Source organism: Neophocaena asiaeorientalis, unplaced genomic scaffold (genome assembly GCF_003031525.2).
Source record: "Neophocaena asiaeorientalis asiaeorientalis breed wild unplaced genomic scaffold, Neophocaena_asiaeorientalis_V1.1 scaffold52, whole genome shotgun sequence".
Lineage (NCBI taxonomy): Eukaryota > Metazoa > Chordata > Mammalia > Artiodactyla > Phocoenidae > Neophocaena > Neophocaena asiaeorientalis.
In genome coordinates, this window is record NW_020173927.1 from 394,278 (window position 1) to 415,883 (window position 21,606).

General features: G+C 40.1%; 1 protein-coding gene across 2 annotated transcripts in view; it reads left to right on the top strand.

The window, feature by feature from the left end:
• The window catches only part of SEMA5A (semaphorin 5A), a 346,899-nt gene that overhangs the window by 86,662 nt on the left and 238,631 nt on the right, over nucleotides 1-21,606 (top strand). For both annotated transcript variants that reach the window (XM_024752519.1, XM_024752520.1), the window contains exon 3: nucleotides 8,795-8,894. In XM_024752519.1, the coding sequence (XP_024608287.1) occupies nucleotides 8,795-8,894 (100 nt within the window). The remainder of the gene's footprint in view (nucleotides 1-8,794; nucleotides 8,895-21,606) is intronic.

A 21,606-nucleotide genomic window follows, 5' to 3' on the forward strand; every position in this document is an offset into this window, starting at 1 on the left:
CTTAAAGCCAAAGTCTGGCGATTCCTGAGTATGTGGCAGAACAAAGTCTAAGAATATTTTAAAACCAAATACCCTAAGATTCTAAGAAATTCCTGAAACTGTCTCCTGCAATCCCTGTAGTTACCCAGTGGCAAATGGCTTTACTTGTGCCTCTCAGACTTCTCGTCATGACTGCTTACACACAAGCACATGGCTGACTCTTGGAATAATCTAAGTGCCTGTTGAATAGGAATCACTCATTTTTATACTTCTCATCATATTAACATCATTTGTAATTCTGAAGTTGTAAATCTGAAGGAAATTACTTTTTAATGTCCTCTGGCACAACATTAAGATTTTGCAATTAGATTTTATAGCCTGCAGTCATATGCTTCAGGTTACAAGGCAAAATTAAGACCTTCTGCACCAGGAAAGTTTCCTGTGGGTGACGCAGGGTGCTTATAAGCCGAGCAGAGTTCAGGGCAGGACAGCCCGGGCACCAACTTCACAACCTGGAGGACAAAGCCAGCCACAGGCCAGGAATTTGAGGGTCTCGCCTAGTTTACATATGAATTTGCATAATCTTTTAACTAAAAAAAAAAAAAAAAATCTTCCTGGATGGATGGATGAATAGAAATTGCTTCTGTGTGAGCTATCCAACAGTAAAAATATGCCACTGATTAACTTGGTTCTTATCCTGCAGTCACCAGCAATAAGGGCTCTAGATGGTTTCATGAAACAGGTTTCCACTATCTTAAAAGTTATAAACAAAGGAGAAGGCAACGCCCCCTACCAGGTGGATTTTGAACCCAGCTCACTAACAACTTCCAGAGGCTTCTCTTTATGCCTTGCCAGGTGTGTCTCTGGTAACCACTGGACAACTCAGAATTTGGGGGGCCAGAGAAGCCTGGTTCTCACCTAACACTTACATTTAGATCCGGAGAATGAACAAGTGTTCCTGATATGGCCAGAAAATCATGCAAACAAATGAAAAGTTGGGGAAACAATGGAAATCACAAATCCTACACTTTATTCAGAAAGGGAGTACATTTCATTTCGTTATGAAATGGTAGTTGATCCCCCTGAAATTTTGTTTCCTAAGATTTTTCTTAAAATACATACCCAGGATAAGTATGAAATGCATTTATTTAGTTCTGTGTTAGCCTGCAATTATCTCACTTTGAGAAATGCTATATCCAAAAGTCACACAAGAAGTCCTTCTCAGAGTGAAGCATGCCCTCAGCCTGCCCCTGCCCAGCCTCATCTGACAGATACCCCCTGATACAGGCTCTCTGCTTTTGCCCTTCCTAGAATAATATATGCATTCTTTCCTATAATTTAACTGATTTGTGGTTATTATTTAATGTCTATTTATGTTGTGAATACTTATTATACCATGGATTCCAGGCTGTAAAACATAGCCTAATTTGAGACTTGTGGTTTTTAAATTGCGTTTGAGTTAAGAACACCCAAATCAGGAGCACTTCAAGAAAAATGAACTATCATAACTGTTTGGTTTCTTAGAAATCCACCAGGCATGCTGTCCAAGGTAAAGCAGTAAAGTTTAGAAGAACCCAATTCCAGAGAACAAATATTTTGTACAACTTGCAGTTTGTGGATTTTTCCTATAGTGAACCTGTGAGAAATGGATTATTATATGTCATTGCAAAGAAACATATGAAGAGACTTGATAAAACACTAGACTCATGGTGAGCAGATATGCAGCTAAAAACAAAAAGGATCTGGCAAAGCACTGTTAGCATTTTAAAATGCTGTGTTTTATGTGTCATGTTTGCAAATAAAAGTGTAAATAAAAGATACTTTATGATTTTTTGGTAATTGTATTATTTCGCTTTTACTGGTATAAAAATATTTTAATTTATCTAACAGGTTATTATTGAATATATTTTTTAAATTTTTTAACATCTTTATTGGAGTATAATTGCTTTACAATGGTGTGTTAGTTTCTGCTTTACAACAAAATGAATCAGTTATATATATACATATGTTCCCATATCTCTTCCCTCTTGCGTCTCCCTCCCTCCCACCCTCCCTATCCCACCCCTCCAGGTGGTCACAAAGCACCGAGCTGATCTCCCTGTGCTATGCGGCTGCTTCCCACTGGCTATCTACCTCACGTTTGGTAGTGTGTATATGTCCATGCCTCTCTCTTGCTTTGTCACAGCTCACCCTTCCCCCTCCCCATATCCTCAAGTCCGTTCTCCAGTAGGTCTGCGTCTTTATTCCAGTTTATTTTTGTTTTTATTTCCATTTCTCTAGGAGGTGGGTAAAAAAGGGTCTTGCTCTGATTTATGTCATAGTGTGCTGCCTATGTTTTCCTCTAAGAGTTTGGTGGTGTCTGACCTTACATTTAGGTCTTTAATCCATTTTGAGTTTATTTTTGTGTATGGTGTTAGAGAGTGTTCTAGTTTCATTCTTTTATATGTAGCTGTCCAGTTTTCCAGGCACCACTTATTGAAGAGGCTGTCTTTTCTCCACTGTATATTCTTGTCTCCTTTATCAAAGATAAGGTGACCATATGTGCATGGGTTTATCTCTGGGCTTTCTATCGTGTTCCATTGATCTATATTTCTGTTTCTGTGCCAGTACCATACTGTCTTGATTACTGTAGCTTTGTAGTAGAGTCTGAAGTCAGGGAGCCTGATTCCTCCAGCTCCATTCTTTTTTCCCAAGATTGCTTTGGCTGTTCCAGGTCTTTTGTATTTCCATACAAATGGTGAAACTTTTTGTTCCAGTTCTGTGAAAAATGCCATTGGTAGTTTGATAGGGATTGCATTGAATCTGTATATTGCTTTGGGTAGTATAGTCATGTTCACGATGTTGACTCTTCCAATCCAAGAACAGGGTATATCTCTCCATCTATTTGTATCGTCTTTAATTTCTTTCATCAGTGTCTTATAATTTTCTGCATACAGGTCTTTTGTCTCCTTAGGTAGGTTTATTCCTAGAATTTTATTCTTTTTGTTGCAATGGTAAATGGGAGTGTCTTCTTAATTTCACTTCCAGATTTTTCATCATTAGTGTATAGGAATGCAAGAGATTTCTGTGCATTAATTTTGTATCCTGCTACTTTACCAAATTCATTGATTAGCTCTAGTAGTTTTCTGATAGCATCTTTAGGATTCTCTGTGTATAGTATCATGTCATCTGCAAACAGTGACAACTTTACTTCTTCTTTTCCAATTTTTATTCCTTTTATTTCTTTTTCTTCTCTGATTGCTGTGGCTAAAACTTCAAAAACTGTGTTGCATAATAGTGGTGCGAGTGGGCAACTTTGTCTTGTTCCTGATGTTAGTGGAAATGGTTTCAGTTTTTCACCATTGAGGACAATGTTGGCTGTGGGTTTGTCATATATGGCCTTTTTTATGTTGAGGAATGTTCCCTCTATGCCTACTTTCTGGAGGGTTTTATCATAAATGGGTGTTGAATTTTGTCGAAAGCTTTCTCTGCATCTATTGAGATGATCATATGGTTTTTCTCCTTCAATTTGTTAATATGTGTATGACGTTGATTGATTTGTGTATATTGAAGGATCCTTGCATTCTGGGGATAAACCGCCCTTGATCATAGTGTATGATCCTTTTAATGTGCTGTTGGATTCTGTTTGCTAGTATTCTGTTGAGGATTTTTGCATCTATGTTCGTCAATGATATTGGCCTGTAGTTTTCTTTCTTTGTGACATCTTTGTCTGGTTTTGGTATCAGAGTGATGGTGGTCTCTTAGAATGGGTTTGGGAATGAGTTCCTCCCTCTGCTATATTTTGAAAGAGTTTGAGAAAGATAGGTGTTACCTCTTCTCTAAATGTTTGCTAGAATTCTCCTGTGAAGCCATCTGGTCCTGGGCTTTTGTTTGTTGGAAGATTTTTAATCACAGCTTAAATTTCAGTGCCTGTGACTGGTCTCTTCATATTTTCTATTTCTTCCTGCTTCAGTCTTGGAAGGTTGTGCATTTCTAAGAAAGTGTCTATTTCTTCCAGGTTGCCCATTTTATTGGCATATAGTTGCTTGTAGTAATCTCTCATGATCCTTTGTATTTCTGCAGTGTCAGTTGTTACTTCTCCTTTTTCATTTCTAATTCTATTGATTTGAGTCTTCTCCCTTTTTTCCTTGATAAGTCTGGCTAATGGTTGATCAATTTTGTTTATCTTCTCAAAGAACCAGCTTTTAGTTTTATTGATCTTTGCTATTGTTTCCTTCATTTCTTTTTCATTTCTTTCTGATCTGATTTTTATGATTTCTTTCCTTCTGTTAGCATTGGGTTTTTTTTATTCTTCTTTCTCTAATTGCTTTAGGTGTAAGGTTAAGTTGTTTATTTGAGATGTTTCTTGTTGCTTAAGGTAGGATTTTATTGCTATAAACTTCCCTCTTTGAACTGCTTTCACTGCATTCCATAGGTTTTGGGTCATTGTGTTTTCATTGTCATTTGTTTCTAGGTATTTTTTGATTTCCTCTATGATTTCTTCAGTGATCTCTTGGTTATTAAGTAGTGTGTTGTTTAGCCTCCATGTGTTTGTATTTCTTACAGATTTTTTCCTGTAATTGATATCTTGTCTCATAGCGTTGTGGTCAGGAATGATACTTGATACGATTTCAATTTTCTTAAATTTACCAAGGCTTGATTTGTGACCCAAGATATGATCTATCCTGGAGAATGTTCTGTGAGCACTTGAGAAGAATGTGTATTCTGTTGTTTCTGGATGGAATGTCCTATAAATATCAATTAAGTCCATGTTGTTTAATGTATCGTTTAAAGGTTGTGTTTCCTTATTTATTTTCACTTTGGATTATCTGTCCATTGGTGAAAGTGCAGTGTTAAAGTCCCCTACTATGATTGTGTTGCTGTCAATTTCCCCTTTTATGGCTGTTAGTATTTGCCTTATGTATTGAGGTGCTCCTATGTTGGGTGCATAAATATTTACAATTGTTATATCTTCTTCTTGGATAGATCCTTGATCATTATGTAGTGTCCTTCTTTGTCTCTTGTAATAGTCTTTGTTTTAAAGTCTCTTTTGTCTGATATGAGAATTCCTACTCCAGCTTTCTCTTGATTTCCATTTGCATGGAATATCGTTTTCCATCCCCTCACTTTCAGTCTGTATGTGTCCCTAGGTCTGAAGTGGGTCTCTTGTAGACAGCATATATATGGGTATTGTTTTTTTATCCACTCATCCAGTCTATGTCTTTTGGTTGGAGCATTTAATCCATTTACATTTAAGGTAATTATCAATATGTATGTTCCTATTACCATTTTCTTAATTGTTTTGGGTTTATTATTGTAGGTCTTTTACTTCTCTTGTGTTTCCTACCTAGAGAAGTTACTTTACCATTTGTTGTAAAGCTGGTTTGGTGGTACTGAATTCTCTTAGCTTCTGCTTGTTTGTAAAGCTTTTAATTTCTCCATCAAATGTGAATGAGATCCTTGCTGGGTAGAGTAATCTTGGTTGTAGGTTTTTCTCCTTCATCATTTTAACTATGTCCTGCCACTCACTTCTGGCTTGCACAGTTTCTGCTGAAAGATCAGCTGTTAACCTTATGGGGATTCCTTTATGTGTTATTTGTTGTTTTTCCCTGGCTGCTTTTAATATTTGTTCTTTGTATTTAATTTTTGATAGTTTGATTAATATGTGTCTTGGTGTGTTTCCCCTTGGATTTATCCTGTATGGGATTCTCTGTGCTTCCTGGACTTGATCAACTATTTCCTTTCCCATATTAGGGGAGTTTTCAACTGTAATCTCTTCAAATATTTTCTTAGTCCCTTTCTTTTTCTCTTCTTCTGGGACCCCTATAATTCGAATGTTGGTGTGTTTAATGTTTTGCAGAGGTCTCTGAGACTGTCCTCAATTCTTTTCATTCTTTTTTCTTTATTCCGCTCTGCAGTAGTTATTTCCACTCTTTTATCTTCCAGGTCACTTATCCGTTCTTCTGCCTCAGTTTTTCTGCTATTGATCCCTTCTAGAGAATTTTTAATTTCATATATTGTGTAGTTCATCACTGTTTGTTTGCTCTTTAATTCTTCTAGGTCCTTGTTAAACTTTTCTTGTATTTTCTCCATTTTATTTCCAAGATTTTGGATCATCTTTACTATCATTATTCTGAATTCTTTTTCAGTTAGACTGCCTATTTCCTCTTCACTTGTTAGGTCTGGTGGGTTTTTACCTTGCTCCTTCATCTGCTGTGTGTTTCTCTGTCTTCTCATTTTGCTTATCTTACTGTATTTGGTGTCTCCTTTTCGCAGGCTGCAGCTTTGTAGTTCCTGTTGTTTTTAGCTTGTGTCTCCAGTGGCTAAGGTTTGTTCAGGTAGTTGTGTAAGCTTCCTGATATAGGGGACTAGTGCCTGTGTTCTGGTGGTTGAGGCTGGATCTTGTCTTTCTGGTGGGCAGGTCCACGTCTGGTGGTGTGTTTTGGGGTGTCTGTGGCCTTATTATGATTTTAGGCAGCTGCTCTCTAATGGGGGGGGTTGTGTTCCTGTCTTGCTAGTTGTTTGGCATAGGGCATCCAGCACTGTAGCTTGCTGGTTGTTGAGTGGAGCTGGGTCTTGGTGTTGAGATGGAGATCTCTGGGAGATTTTCTCCTTTTGATATTACATGGATCCGGGAGGTCTCTTGTGGACCAGCGTCCTGAACTTGGCTCTCCCACCTCAGAGGCACAGCTCTGACACCTGGCTGGGCCACCAAGAGCCTGTCCTCCACAGATGTCAGAATAAAAGGGAGAAAAAAAAGAAAGAAGAAGATAAAATAAAATAAAGTAAAGTTATTAAAATTAGAAAAAAAATTATTAAGAAAAAAAATTTTTTTAATTCATTAAAAAAAAAACGGACAGACAGAACCCTAGCTTATTCTTACTTTTTCATGCCACACATTTAGTATTGCCTATACATTCAAGCTACTGTACCTTGAGCTGCAGGCACTGCAGTGAGCAATGCAAACATAAGAGCCTTAGTGTTCTTGCCCAAGAGCAGAGAAACGGATCTGGGGCCCCATAGGAGTGAATGTGTGCAATACCAGTTACAGCCACAGGGGGCACCATGTCTTCCACATGGCACTCTTGCTTCCTCAAGACACATCTGTTCTGTGAATCTCTGGTCAGATCTCTCTTTTCCTGGTCCCTAAGCCCCTCAGTCATCGCTCCTTTCTGTGTATGAATACTTCCTGTAACCCTGTAAATACCTGTAAAGATCTTGTATCTATAGATACTGTGTTTAAAGAAGATATTTGTGCTCCTTCCCTAACTGAATTAAAAACTCCTGGAACAGATCATTTATTAACATCTTTTTATGGCTCCAGGACCTTGTACTTATTTTGCAATAACTAAGGATTTTTTTAAAAAATTGACTTGCCTATAAAAGGAAGAATTTTATATAAAATACTAAAAACAGTCAAGATAACATGAAAATATCAAAAACCAAATACAGATCTCTATATAACTCAACACTGGTTTCCTTTAAGCAGAATAGAACTTTCAGTTCACGTCCGTTTTTTCCCCCAATAACTGATAGTAGAGAAAAGCCATATTTGTTACACAAAGCTATTGCTTGGAAATAATCTACCTCATTTACATCAACAAAGGCCTTTCTACAAGACATGTGTTAAGACATGGGCATATTTCCATATTAGATCTTTTTTTAACATCTGGTTTTGTGGAAGAGATTATTTCTATGCTACACACTTTTTCCGCAAACCAGTAACTGTCGATTTGCCAGTTGTCATGCGCCTGTTTATTCAGTGTGACATCGCTCAAAATATTAAACTCAAGGAAAAAGACAATCAGGGGCTTCCCTGGTGGCGCAGTGGTTGAGAGTCCGCCTGCCGATGCAGGGGACACGGGTTCGTGCCCTGGTCCAGGAAGATCCCACATGCCGCGGAGCAACTAAGCCCGTGAGCCATGGCCGCTGAGCCTGCGCGTCCGGAGCCTGTGCTCCGCAACGGGAGAGGCCACAGCAGTGAGAGGCCCGCGTACCGCAAAAAAAAAAAAAAGACAATCAGATCACATGGTTAGTTGTCAAGGATAATAATAAGGTTCAGGTTCAGCACAACTGGCAGACAACTCACTGAAGATTTTTTCTGTGTCAGAAATGAGCTAATGAAAGTTGCAAAAATGGCTAATAAGGCTGAGTTCTATCCCCTTCAAATACTCTCATGTTGTAATAATTGGACTCTAGGCTGGAGGTCATTTAATAGGAGTTAACAGTGCTTGTAAAAAACCTGTCTCTAAAGAGTGGCTATTTTCTGATTTCCCTTAAAAAATGCAAATGAGGCCTAGAATTGACTGTGAATTTCTCATCTAGAAAGGACTGAGAGTGTTTAACTAGTCTAATCTCGGGGCCCAAATAGAAATCTAAAGGACAGGGAAATGGAATGTCCACTTTGAAAGAAGGCAGATGGTGCTTCTGTGGCTTTTGTGATTTTCCCACATCTTTGGCTCCTTCCCATCAAGCTGCACAGGAAATGATCTTGTTTGCATTCAATATTCCTCTAATGAATCGTGTGAGTGCTGTGTTATTTTCTGCCCAGTCCAGAGGCAAAAGGAAAATGCACATCTGGCTTGTAAATCACAACCAAGCATTGATGCTTTGCTTCCTTTTTATTGGGTGACTGCCCTCTATGTTTTACACATTCTCAGTGTGGATTATGTGACACCCTGACAGAAACCTCCAGTGGCCCCTAAATGATCACCTGGGGGGCCCTTCAAATCCTCTGAAATGTAACATTTGCTACCTGATGTGCATTGTCTGTGGTCCCCGGAGGGGGGAAGAAAATTCATTTTTATCTTTTTATTTATTTATTTTTCCTCTTTAGAAATTGGCCCCTGGTTGCAGGAGTTCAGAGCGAAGAATGCTGTGGATTTCTCGCAGTTAACATTTGACCCAGGACAGAAAGAACTTCTTGTAGGAGCAAGGTGAGAGAGCTTACATTTTGCCTCCGCAGATATTTTCGGACTTCATTTGACATCTCTGCAGTTACACAAGCTTCTCTGCCGTAGTTGACGAGTGCTAAGTAATATTTAATCTAAGAATGAAATTCCGTACAAGTGTGCTACAACTGCTGCTGTGACGACTGCAGTAAGATGACTGCTGCTCTTCATAGCAGGAGTTTATTGGGTGTTTCCCAAGTGCCAGGAGCAGTTCTAACATGAATTCATTTATTTTTTCCACCTGTGAAACCTGAGAGGTAGGTATTGTCACCATCCCTATTTTAGAGATGAGGAAATTGAGACAGAAGGTGGATAAATGTTACCCCAGGGACACATTTATTATGTTTAATCAAAGATGGACCCAGGTTTCAGTCAAAGTTTGACTCCAAAAACCATGTTCTTATTTGTCAGTATACTCTTCATCGTAATTCTAGACATCAGGAGACCTTGATACCCATTCCAACACGCATCACTACCTTTCTTTCATTATGATATTTACCAGTCAATTGAGAATTCAAGGGAGTTGCTATTATTTATTTCTCTTAAGGAGCATGTGCTCCTGTCTCCAGGTCAGTGCCTGACCTTCCAGTTTGAAGGTGAGGCCACTGGAACCCAATCAGAACAGATCTTGTGTTGCATCCCTCATATTTACCATGACTTCCTTAGAAAACATGTGTAATCCCTGCCTTCCAATCACCTATCCTGCCAGTGTGTTTTGAAGATGATGTTTAAAAAATATTTTATGTTCATCTCTTAGGAAAAATGACGTAATAACCCAAAGAGATGATTTGTAGATTTTGGACTCTTCTGGCCTTCAAGGAAAGCACTTTAGGCAGAGGAGTGCACGTTATCTGTTTCGGCCAAATGTACTAGATTATGAAACATACTTTTCATAGCAAGAGAGGCTGTGCAATTTCTACGTGAGTGAAGCTAAATCTGGCTTAAGCTCTGGACAAACACTGAACAGTTTCTAGAATCACTGCCTTTGCTCTCAGATCTTAAGAAGACCTTGTTCATCCACCCAACACTTGAAGACTCAAGACGTACGGTCATAACTTAAATGAACAGACAGAAGTTGGTTTAGTTCCTGGCACTTAACATGTCACTTGTATCTCTTTTAGTGTTTATTGATTGGACAGTGGGTATGGATTGGATGGGCTTACTTGGTACTCTTATACTTACTTCAGCTCATTGGGACTAGCTGGGGGATTTCTAATGCTGACTTCCATCAAATTCCATCACTGGGAGCCTGGGCCACGCACTGCAGGGCTTTTTTTTTTTTTTTTTTTTTTTCTCTTCCCAGCCCCCCCCCTCCCGTGATAGGCCTCTCACTGCCGTGGCCTCTCCCGTTGCGGAGCACAGGCTCCGGACGCGCAGGCTCAGCGGCCATGGCTCACGGGCCCAGCAGCTCCACGGCATGTGGGATCTTCCCGGACCGGAACATGAACCCGTGTCCCTTGCATCGGCAGGCGGACTCTCAACAACTGCGCCACCAGGGAAGCCCTGCAGGGCTTTTTAACTGGTCTCCTGGCCTCCAGATTTTCTCCTCCTTCTGCATACCATGGCCAAAGTCATCTTTTAAAAATACAACCCTCAGTAGCTCCTACCGGAGCTCTTATGACTTGTATGCCTTCCCTTATGTTACAGAAATACTATTTTCTCCAGGGATCATCTGGTTTAATTTGGATTTATTAGGCTCTTTTGGTGTGGCCCATCAGACCCTCTGGCTCATCGTCCTACATCCTATAGAGACACACTTTTCATTCTCACATAGTCCAGGCACGAGGAATTATTTATGTTGCCCACAACTATAGAATGTTCTCCTTCTTGCCTCTGGGATTTGGTAATCTCTTTTGCTTTCCTAGAATATTAGCTAACCACCCACCCACATCTCAAGTTATCCACTGGGTGAACTCATACTCATTGTAAAGATCTGGCTCAAGGGTCCTCCTTTGGGACTGAGCTGCTATGTTCCCTGCTCTGTACGGTTCTGTTGGCACACCTGCCATCTCTCTTCATTACTGCACTTATTGCGTTATTTCTGTTCACGTTTCACTCTCCCCTTTCCCATTCTCAGATAGTGACGTACCAGATGGTAGAGGATGTGGCTGTCTTTTCTTGTTTTCTCTAACATGTAGCATACTTTCTCCTCCGGGCAGAAGCTCAAAGATATCTGTTGATTCACCATATTTATTTCCAGGATTTGATTTCTATGTGTGACCCTCTGAATTTGGTAGGACACTTAGGGAAAGGGGGGCTGGAGTCGTAGCAGATTTATTCCAGATGCCTACAGTTGGGCAAGACACAGGGAGTAGCAGTCTCTAAACCCCAAAGCTAATCCTTAGCTTTGGACTCTCACCCTTAGCCAAGGGGAAGGGCCCCCTGCTGGGGTAGCAGGTGCAACTATGACCTCAACTGGTGTAGCTGAGTCCTGCATGTCTCATTCAACTCTAAAGAGTTTTGGAAACAGTTTTCCTGTGAGCTTGACTCAAAAGACACTCCATTGCTTCCGGAGGTCCTTGGCACTACACAAACAGGGCAGCGTCACACATATGCCTACACTCTGCTGGTGGTAGGCTTTTGGTCAGTGACACAGATTCTCCTAATGGGGATGTGAGAAGCCACTGAGAAAATGAAGATTTGGAAGAGACATCACCGTAGTTCTGTCCTGACTGCAGACAGCACCTGAGAACTGTCCCCAGGGGACACCTATTTCTGAGAGTCTCCAGCCCAGTATCCCCAGAGGGCTCCATTCTATTATTCCTTGAGGCCTCCATCCCAGCCTCCCTGGAGGTCTCCATCCCAGTGTCCCCGGAAGTCTCTATCCCAGTGTCCCCGGAAGTCTCTATCCCAGCATTCCTGGAAGTCTCCATCCCAGAGTTTCTTAAGGTCTCCATCCATCTCATTTCACCACAGTCCCAGACCAGCCATGGGAGGGATTGGCCTACCCACTGAGTCAACCTAGCTTGCACTATGGCATAGTGACCAGGAGCAATACAGGATCACCAGACTTAGCACATAAAAGTTCAGGATGTGCAGTTAAACTTGAATTTCAGATAAGCAACCCTCGGAGCATGGGCTGTATTTCTATTCTAGAACAGGACGTGGTACATTGTGGATACTCAGTAACAAAACGAAAGAAAGGGGTAGATGGACTTGCTTAACTGCATGACCTTGAGCCCATTTCGGAGTCTAATTTTCTTATCTTTAAAGTTGATATAATTATTGCTACCCCTTTCAGCTGTTGTGAGGATTAAGTGAAATAATCCAGGAAGAGAGACTGTCACAGTGACAGGCATCCCGTAAGCATGGCGTGGTGGGGCAGCTGTGTGGGTATCTGTGGGTTTCTGCATGCGTGTGCATATGCATTTCGGGCAGATACCACTGAGTGCGGAGAATCGCAATTTTACATAAGATAGTTGCTGGGATTAGGCTCAGGAGGTTTGAGAGGGAGTGTGAGCCAGTTATACAACTTTAAAAATAACCCAGCACTCAGATTCCTGTTTAGGAGGGCTTGACCTAGCAAAACAAGTTTAGATAGCAGGTGTATATTGCAGAAATCCGTAATGGTTTAAATATATGAGCAGTGGAAAAATACAGTGATAGCATTTTTGTTTTTTCATAGTTAGCACTAGGCCTTGTAAAGCCATTTATTGGATGGTTTCACTTTATACCAGAGATACTTTATGTTCCTGGAATGGAAATCAGTTAAAAATTCTTTGCAAAAAGAAGTTCTCCCGCTGCAAAACAAAGACAAAACAAAAACAAACAAAACCAACCCAAAAAGCCACTTGTCTTTAGGTGATTTGTGGTTATGTAGTACCCGAAGGTAGTTGCATGTGAATTCATACAATTTCTGGAAGGATCCTTAAATTTACCATTTCCAAGGTGCACATAATCTTTCATATTATTTTAAAAGCATTGATATTCATATTCTGTTTTACCCATGCCTCTTTAAAAACTAATAATGTTTGTATTTTCAGTGATGAGACTCAGGCACTTTCATTTTAGAGAATGTAGAAAATACTGTAGAGCGTAAAGAAAAAACACAATTTCAGAAATAATCACAGTTAACCTTTTCAGTAATATCCCCGCAGTATTTGATTCGTTTGTTTAAACTACTGGAATAATAGTTCATAGATGATTTGTATACTTCTTTGTTAAAAGAACCCACTAAAAAAAGTTTCTACTTTATATATACATGAAAATTCCAAATGAAAGACTACGTTGACGTTTAGAGGTTTGTGTATAATTATAAAAGTAATGGTAGTAGTAATAGTTTACAAAGTTGATAAAAGTTTCACTTTCGTGGTGTCTAGGACTGTAACAGCAGATCTGAGAGAGAGTGATGACATTTTATTCTCCAAATGAATCTGTCTTTAGTGTCTTGGGTTCAGTGTATGCATGACAAGTGATTCTGTGCCGAATTCAAATGTTATTCCAAATGGCAACTAACTGGATCCATACACAAAGCAGTGTTTGACAATAATCAGGGCATTTACAAATTAGCCATATTCTTGTAGTGTAAAGCTATACAATAGTAATGAAAAAAAGAGCTTCTCATCAAAGAGAAAGTGAGTTTCTTCCAGCTTTTCTGTTTGTTTCTTGGCCTTTCTTCATTTTCTTCCTGTAAGTTGACTTTTTGTTATCTTACTCTTCTCTAACAAGCCTCAGTGTAATAGAAACATATCATTGAAGGGCATAGTCTTGCAACCTGTGATATTTTAGGAAGGACACTCACCTCTGAGCTCTCACGCAAGTGCCTGTGAGTCCGGGAGGCTCACCCATCTGCCGATGATTAAGGTGACGGGATTGAAGCTCATAGACCCAACACTGAGTCAGGTGAAAATCATAACTGATGGCAAATAGAAGATTTATGTATGTCTTGGGAAATTTTTAATTTCAACTCTACTAAAATGGGAACATTATGAAGATATCAATTGAAAGGGTAGCAGGGATGCTGATACCCGTGTGAATACCAGCCGAGAGCCGTGTGTGTGCCTTGTACGGAACTCTTTGACTTGCCATCGCAGTCAATAGACTATTTCCGTATATAGAAAGATATTTCTGTACACGTATCTGTGTGACAAATAGCACGGATTTCTAATCAGCATGTTTATTACTAAAAATAAAAAACTAGGGCTTCCCTGGTGGCGCAGTGGTTGAGAGTCCGCCTGCCGATGCAGGGGACACGGGTTCGTACCCCGGTCTGGGAAGATCCCACATGCCGCGGAGCGGCTGGGCCCGTGAGCCATGGCCGCTGAGCCTGTGCGTCTGGATCCTGTGCTCTGCAATGGGAGAGGCCACAACAGTGAGCGGCCCGCGTACGGCAAAAAAAAATAAAAATAAAAATAAATAAATAAATAACTAAACCCCAAGTGTTTTCAAGACAAATCTTGGTCTTTCCTATAGTCACAGCAAATTGGTCTTGACAAATTTTAGTGTATTACTTTAAACGATTGTTTTGCCCACGGTTTGAATCTTCAGAAATAAAGATAAAAAGGAAAGATTAACTTGCTTTTTATTATGCTGGGACTGAATTTGCTTTAAGTATTCCAAGCATAAGTTCTCATAAGGTCGCATTAAATGAATGAGCAGGCTTCTATGTAATTAGTGTAAATTTTGCTCCTTTCACAATGATTTTGCCATTGGTTCTAAACAAGTGGAGCTACATTTTAGAGTCACATAAGTGTCACCTTTGAAAACTGACCAATAGAATTCTCTCTTTTTCTGGTGGTTATAATTACTGTTCTTCTTTTAAAGTTTTACCTTGGCATTAATCTGTTGGAAGCAGTCTATAATTCAAAGAAAAACTGGAGATTTTTACGAGATCAGCAATTCTGCTTCCAGTAGCCACAGCTTCTTTCCGTTTTCCAAAGGACACATTTTAGTCAAGTTTATACAATTAAAGGGAACTCTCGCTAAGTGGAGTGAAATCAGCAATTAGGAGTGAATCCAAAAAGCAGTAAACCCCCATCATGCAAAGAAATCCGAGGTAATGATGATGTTGACATTGGAAGGATGGAGCTGTTATTTCTGCTTTTCATTCTTAGCCCAGCCCAACAGGATTTTTTTTTCGACTGTACTTTAAGATTTAAATATTTCCTTCTTCCTGTTGGCTCTTGATTCATAGGTGTGTTTTGCTCTTAAGATTCTCTTTGCTTATCTTCCTCCGTCTCCCTCTTCTCCCCTGTTGGCCAACAGGCCTGTTTGATTAATTAACCTAATCTGTGTTAAAAAAGAGAATCCATTCTTTGTCTACCTGCTTTGGTACCTTTCTGCCCAGAATTTACCAACGGCAGTGTACCTAAGTATCACCCGGGACATTCATTCAGAATGCAGCTTCCTCTGCCCCTCCTTCCAGCTCTGCGGATCCAGGGGGCTGGAAGGTGGTCCCAGAGTGTGAGCTTTTAACAAACAGGTGGTCTGCAGACACTCCTGTGGGAAAGACGCCCAACCATTGTCCTCCTTTCGCTGTTATTAAAAACGAAATAGTCTCTGCATTTTCTTCTCTGCTGGAGGTGGGGAGAAGATAGACCTAGCAGAATAGTGACTTATTAGGTTATAAATATACATACAGTCTTCCCTTCTCCCATATTCCCTGAATGAGTCAACAAAGGAGTGTGATAAAAATTAACCAACCTCTTTGAGTGCATGTGTGTGCTACAAGTTTTGAGTGTTGAGAGCTTGTTTCCTAGCCAGTTCCACATGGGGTCCATCAGAATTTATTAGTTCACATAGTTACTCTTCATTCATCAGATATTTATTGAACCTACTGTGTGCCAGGGAGTATCCTAGACATTGGTGAAACGAAGATGCAGCAGTCTCTACCTGATAAAGACGTTAGAGCCTAGTGCAAGGGTTGGCAGGCTAAGGCCCCTAGGTTGGCCTCCTGATTTTGTAAATAAAGTTTTATTGGCACACAGCCACATCTGTTCATTTGCATATTGCCTGTGGCTGCCCTCCTGCTTTCACTGCGGAGATGAGTCATTCCAACAGGACCACAGAGGTGCAGTATTTGCTACTTAGCCCATGAAAAGGTTTCCTCACTCCTGGCCTGGTGGATATGAGGAATACAAGCAATTAAGTTCTCCAGGGAGGCCTGAATAAAGGGCCTTGGAAACACCAAGAGGAAAGAAAGGTGATGGTCCTTGGGGGTGAAAAGGGTTCACTGAGAAGGTGCTTTTTCAGTTGGGACTCGGAGAGGAATTAGGGGTCTGGCAGGTGGGAGAGAGTCTTCCTGCCAGAAGGACCATAGAACGGGGAAGTCAGAGATCCTGATGACACTGAAAAGAATACACCTTGACTGGACCTGTTAATGACGGAGAGGAGGAGTAATTGTAGATGAGGCTGGAGAATTATATTATGGAGCAGCTGGAATTTCATCCTCTAGCCCAGTGGTTCCAATTCCGGCAGTCAGGAGAGTTGTCTGAGAAATCTTTCAAGAATGCTGATGGTCATGCCTCTCCTCGGAACATTTGAATTAGACTTTCTAGAAGTAATGTTGCAATGTTTGGTTTAATCAAACCTCTGGTAATCTCCTGGCCTGGAAAATTTGAGAACCTCTGCTAAAGACAGTAGGAACTCAGGAGATTTCTAAGGCCATACATTGACATGCTCAGATTTGCATTAGGGAGGTGCTTCCACCATACTGCGTGCAGAGTGCACTAGAGTTTGGAGGTATGGATAGCAATGGGGGGCTATGGATCAGGAGACAGTAGTGAGAACTTAAACTTAGGCAGTGAAAGTGCAAATGGAGATAAGTCAGGTTTGAGAAGTATTTCAGAGCTGAGTTTGACAGTGGTTGATGGCCAATCACGATTGGTGGCTGAGGGCAAGGGTCAAAGATAAGATTTGGGAGTGAGATTTGAAAGTGTGGCTTGTTGTAATGACATCAGCTGGGACTGAGCATTTGAGAAATGAGCTTTAATTCTTCGATTATTTGAAGATACATGAGAAAAAAATCTCAGATTTTACTAACTCTGAAGATAACCCAGAAAAATAGTGTATATGGAGATAATTTGAAGAGTGAATATTCCTAGGAAAGCATAGGTGAAAGGAATCATAGAATAACACAGTTGGTATTTTTTCAAATGAAAAATGATCTCTATTAACTGAAAAATGAAAGGAACAAATCAAATACCCAATGGACCAGCAAAAGCAGAAGTCGTGAGTTAAATTTAGAGCAGTTAAGTCACCATCTGTAATCCTCAAAGCACTCAGAGATTTGCACACAATATTTAGAACATAATAAAATTTAAATTATCAGTGTGATTACTGACAGTATTGATTAATAACTTTGTCCCTAAATATGCTTATGGGAAAAGGTTTTTCCGGTTTCCTATCTCTGAAATTTGCTAACAACACTGGTCTTAATTGTTGCATGCCACTAAAAATCCACCTTTGTTATTTGATTCTACTTGCAAAATAGTAAGAGGTTATCAATCTACTTCTGTGCCTTTTAATCTTGGTATTTAAACATATAAGAGCACTATTAAAATGGTTTGATTTTGGTTTTGATGTATTCTTTGAAACCTATGTATAGTAACCAAGACTTTTCAGGGGTTTGAAATGGACTTTTTGGACTAGGTAATGAGATAAGCCAATACAATTTTGGGATAGTGAGTACTAGACAACAATAATAAAATCAGAATTATTTAAAATGTTTTACAGCCTAAAGTACATATATTTATTTTTTTTGAAGAGGGTTGAAAAAATTCTGACTGAGGAGGTAGCTCATAATATGACATTATAATATTATACATTTGTCACCATATTTCAAAATACATTAGCAAAGTAAAAAAAATCAGCATTCAAAAACTGTGATCTGAATGTGATCCCACTATTTAAATATAGTGCTATATCTTTAAAATAACTTGGTAATATTAAAACTGAATTAAGCTCCCAGAAACTTATGGGAAAAGAACATTAAAGAGATATTTTCAGAATGGTTATAACAACAGAAAAAAATAAAGGCTCCTAGAATTTGTTTAGAATCGATCAGCATAGTGAAAGTCTTAGGAATAGCAAATATAGATAGGTTTGTGAAGTACATGACAAGGTTACATGCTGAAATTAAATCTACATATTCTTAAAATTTTGATGTGATTGAGATATTAAATATTTACATGTAGATAATTAAAATAATTTTTATGAAAACATTTTGTGCTATAAAGGATGTAGTTACTACTTTAGCTTCAAAGTCACACATTTATATTTTAATCTTTAGGTCTATCAATGCAACTGAAGATTCAGGTGTCATGTAGGAAGTCACAGTGTCAGGCTCTGTGCCAGTGGGTTATTGACAAAGTTAGGATAGAATCGTGCAGTGAACGGAAATCACAGCGGATGAAGCTGGCACAGGTACAGGTGAGACTAGTTTCACTATCAGATTTACCCAAGTGGTCACAGTTTACGTGCAGTGGGTATTCTATCCTCGGATTGTTTCATCATCAACAATGGTCTAAACTTTTATTAGACAACAAACGTAAGTTTCTATCACTGTTGTTTAAAACATTTTTTATAGGTTGACTGTCTCTTTTCAATTTACTTGATTTTCTTAGCGCCAAGTGCAAGTTTGTCTTTCTTAATTATTCCATCTTCTGCTCCTCAGTTATAAGCAAGCCTCTGACCTACATGTTCAATAAGAACGTGGAATTTTTTCCTTTGATTTTATAGCTATATTCATTAGAGACCAACTGAGTTATTCTAAGAGAATGTCATTTTAAAACACCTGTGTCTTTCATAATTAATGGAGGTCAGAGTTGAGCTTCATAGTCTCTCTAGATAAAATGAGTCATTTAGTTAATATGCTCATGACGGCTTAACCTTTTCTTTAATGCTGGCTGAATTTTATTACTTTACATGAAGACACAAATGAACTTTGTCTATTAAGGCCATCACTGCTACCTCAGAGACTGTGTTGTCGTGCTTAGTGATTTGCTGCTCATAGGCCACTGGGGGATGTGATGAGAGGTAGGAATGAGTTATGCAGTCCTATAGTCAAAAAGAAATACACTCTGGTGAAGAGGGAGACCACACACCCAGGTATCTAGTGGGGGAAGGGTGAATGGGCTTCACAATTGTCAGTTTGTATCTGCCAAATTAAATGGCTTTGTGATTTGAATTATTCAGTTTATTGGATTTCTGTATTCCTCATATATCTCTCCTAAAAGTAATACGGTTACTACATTTGAATGTGCAATGTCAAATTTTATTCCAAGGCATTTGAAAAAAAGTAAGTTCACACCAAGGAAAGAAGATCCCATACTTTCATTTACTATGGGCATAAAATTGAACCTTTACAGCCTGGTTAAACTCTTGCTTTGTACTTCTATGATGAGAGGGGGGACCTGGCAACAGAGACTAGCTCCCCTAAGCTACACAACTAATACGCTCCTAGAATCTAATCTCTTAAACTTATGCACCACTGCCTTTCTCCCTGAAGAATATGGCTGTATTCCTCATCGCTACCTATTTACATCTAGGGGTGTTAGGAAGATTAATGAGGCCACTTAAATATTTTGGGTTGCTCAAAGCATTGCCCTACTAGAGAAACTGACCTTATGTGAAACATTTGGTTAGCATTCCTTTTGGCTGGGAGCCAGAAGCATTACTCCTTCTTGTTGGAAAGGTTGGTAGCCTTTCTTGTGAACCTCACATATATTGTTTTTCCTCCTCTGTGTGCTTACAATTGTAAGATAAGTGGTTGCCTCTTCTGCAGTGCCCTGGAGAGCAGCCAATTTCAGGGAACCATAGATCTTACTTTAGTGCCCGAGTGACCCAGCATTTGGGAGTATCCATTTTTTATTCCCTTTAGAAGATTTTCTTTCTTCTTGTAACCTTTAACTTCATAGGTCTTTGACCTAAACTGTGATGGATCAAGCTGTCTTGGGAGATTTCTGGTCCCTCATGTTGCTAGCTGAGCTGGATTTTTTCCAAGCAAAAATACTTGGCATTGTATTTGGGACCAAATAGTTTAAGGACAGGGTTTTGAGAATACTGGAATCCACTCTATGTTTTGTCAGATTCTGAGGTCCAGGGAGGTGATTAGGGAATTCCACAAATTTTTCATGTATGTTTCATCCTTCACAATTTTTTAAAAAATTGTTGAGAAGAGCTTCAAGATGGCGGAAGAGTAAGATACGGAAATCACCTTCCTCACCACAAATACATCAGAAATACATCTACACGTGGAACAACCCCTACAGAACACCTACTGAACGCTGGCAGAAGACCTCAGACCTCCCAAAAGGAAAGAAAGTCCCCACGTACCTGGGTAGGGCAAAAGAAAAAAAGAAAAAACAGAGACAAAAGAATAGGGACCGGACCTGCACCAGTGGGAGGGAGCTGTGAAATAGGAAAAGTTTCCACACACTAGAAGCCCTTTCACTGGCGGAGACCGGGGGTGGGCAGCTGGGGGAAGCTTCGGAGCCACGGAAGAGAGCACAGCAACAGGTGTGTGGAGGGCAAAGTGGAGAAATTCCCGCACAGAGGATCGGTGCCGACCGGCACTCACCAGCCCGAGAGGCTTGTCTGCTCACCCGGCGGGGCGGGCGGGGGCTGGGAGCTGAGGCTTGGACTTTGGTCGGATCCCAGGGAGAGGACTGGGGTTGGCGGCGTAAACACAGCCTGAAGGGGGCTAGTGTGCCACAGCTAGCCGGGAGGGAGTCCGGGAAAAGTCTGGAACTGCCTAAGAGCCAAGAGACCATTTTTTCAGGGTGCGCGAGGAGAGGAGATCCAGAGCGCCGCCTAAAGGAACTCCAGAGATGGGCAGGAGCCGGGGCTATCAACGGGGACCCCAGAGACAGGCATGAGATGCTAAGGCTGCTGCTGCTGCCGCCGCCAAGCACCCTGTGTGCAAGCACAGGTCACTCTCCACACCTCCCCTCCTGGGAGTTTCCTTAATTTCACTTTCAGACTTTTCATCATTAGTGTATAGGAATGCAAGAGATTTCTGTGCATTAATTTTGTATCCTGCTACTTTACCAAATTCATTGATTAGCTCTAGTAGTTTTCTGGTAGCATCTTTAGGATTCTCTATGTATAGTATCATGTCATCTGCAAATAGTGACAGCTTTACTTCTTCTTTTCCGATTTGTATTCCTTTTATTTCTTTTTCTTCTCTGATTGCTATGGGTAAAACTTCCAAAACTATGTTGAATAATAGTGGTGAGAGTGGGCAACCTTGTCTTGTTCCTGATCTTAGTGGAAATGGTTTCAGTTTTTCACCATTGAGGACGATGTTGGCTGTGGGTTTGTCATATATGGCCTTTATTATGTTGAGGAGAGTTCCCTCTATGCCTACTTTCTGGAGGGTTTTTATCATAAATGGGTGTTGAATTTTGTCGAAAGCTTGTTATGAGTAGTGCTAAGACTTGAATTGTCTCAAAATGATTTGTAAATGCACCTGTGAATGAACAATGATGATGAAATAATTGTACTGTAAGAATGATTCCCTTGTTTGTGTGTGTGTGTGTGTGTGTGTGTGTGTGTGTGCGTGTGTGTGCTTGGTGCCAGTTAAATTAGAAAGGGACATTGGATGACTGACTAGTGATGCCATTTGGCACAATGGGATAAGGGACAGCAAAGTGGGAGGGGGTCTTGTTTCTAATCATAGGACTTTCTCTGAATCCTAATAATCTTGGATAAATCACAGTGCACCTCCTAATTTACAGAAGTTTCTTCATCTAAAAGT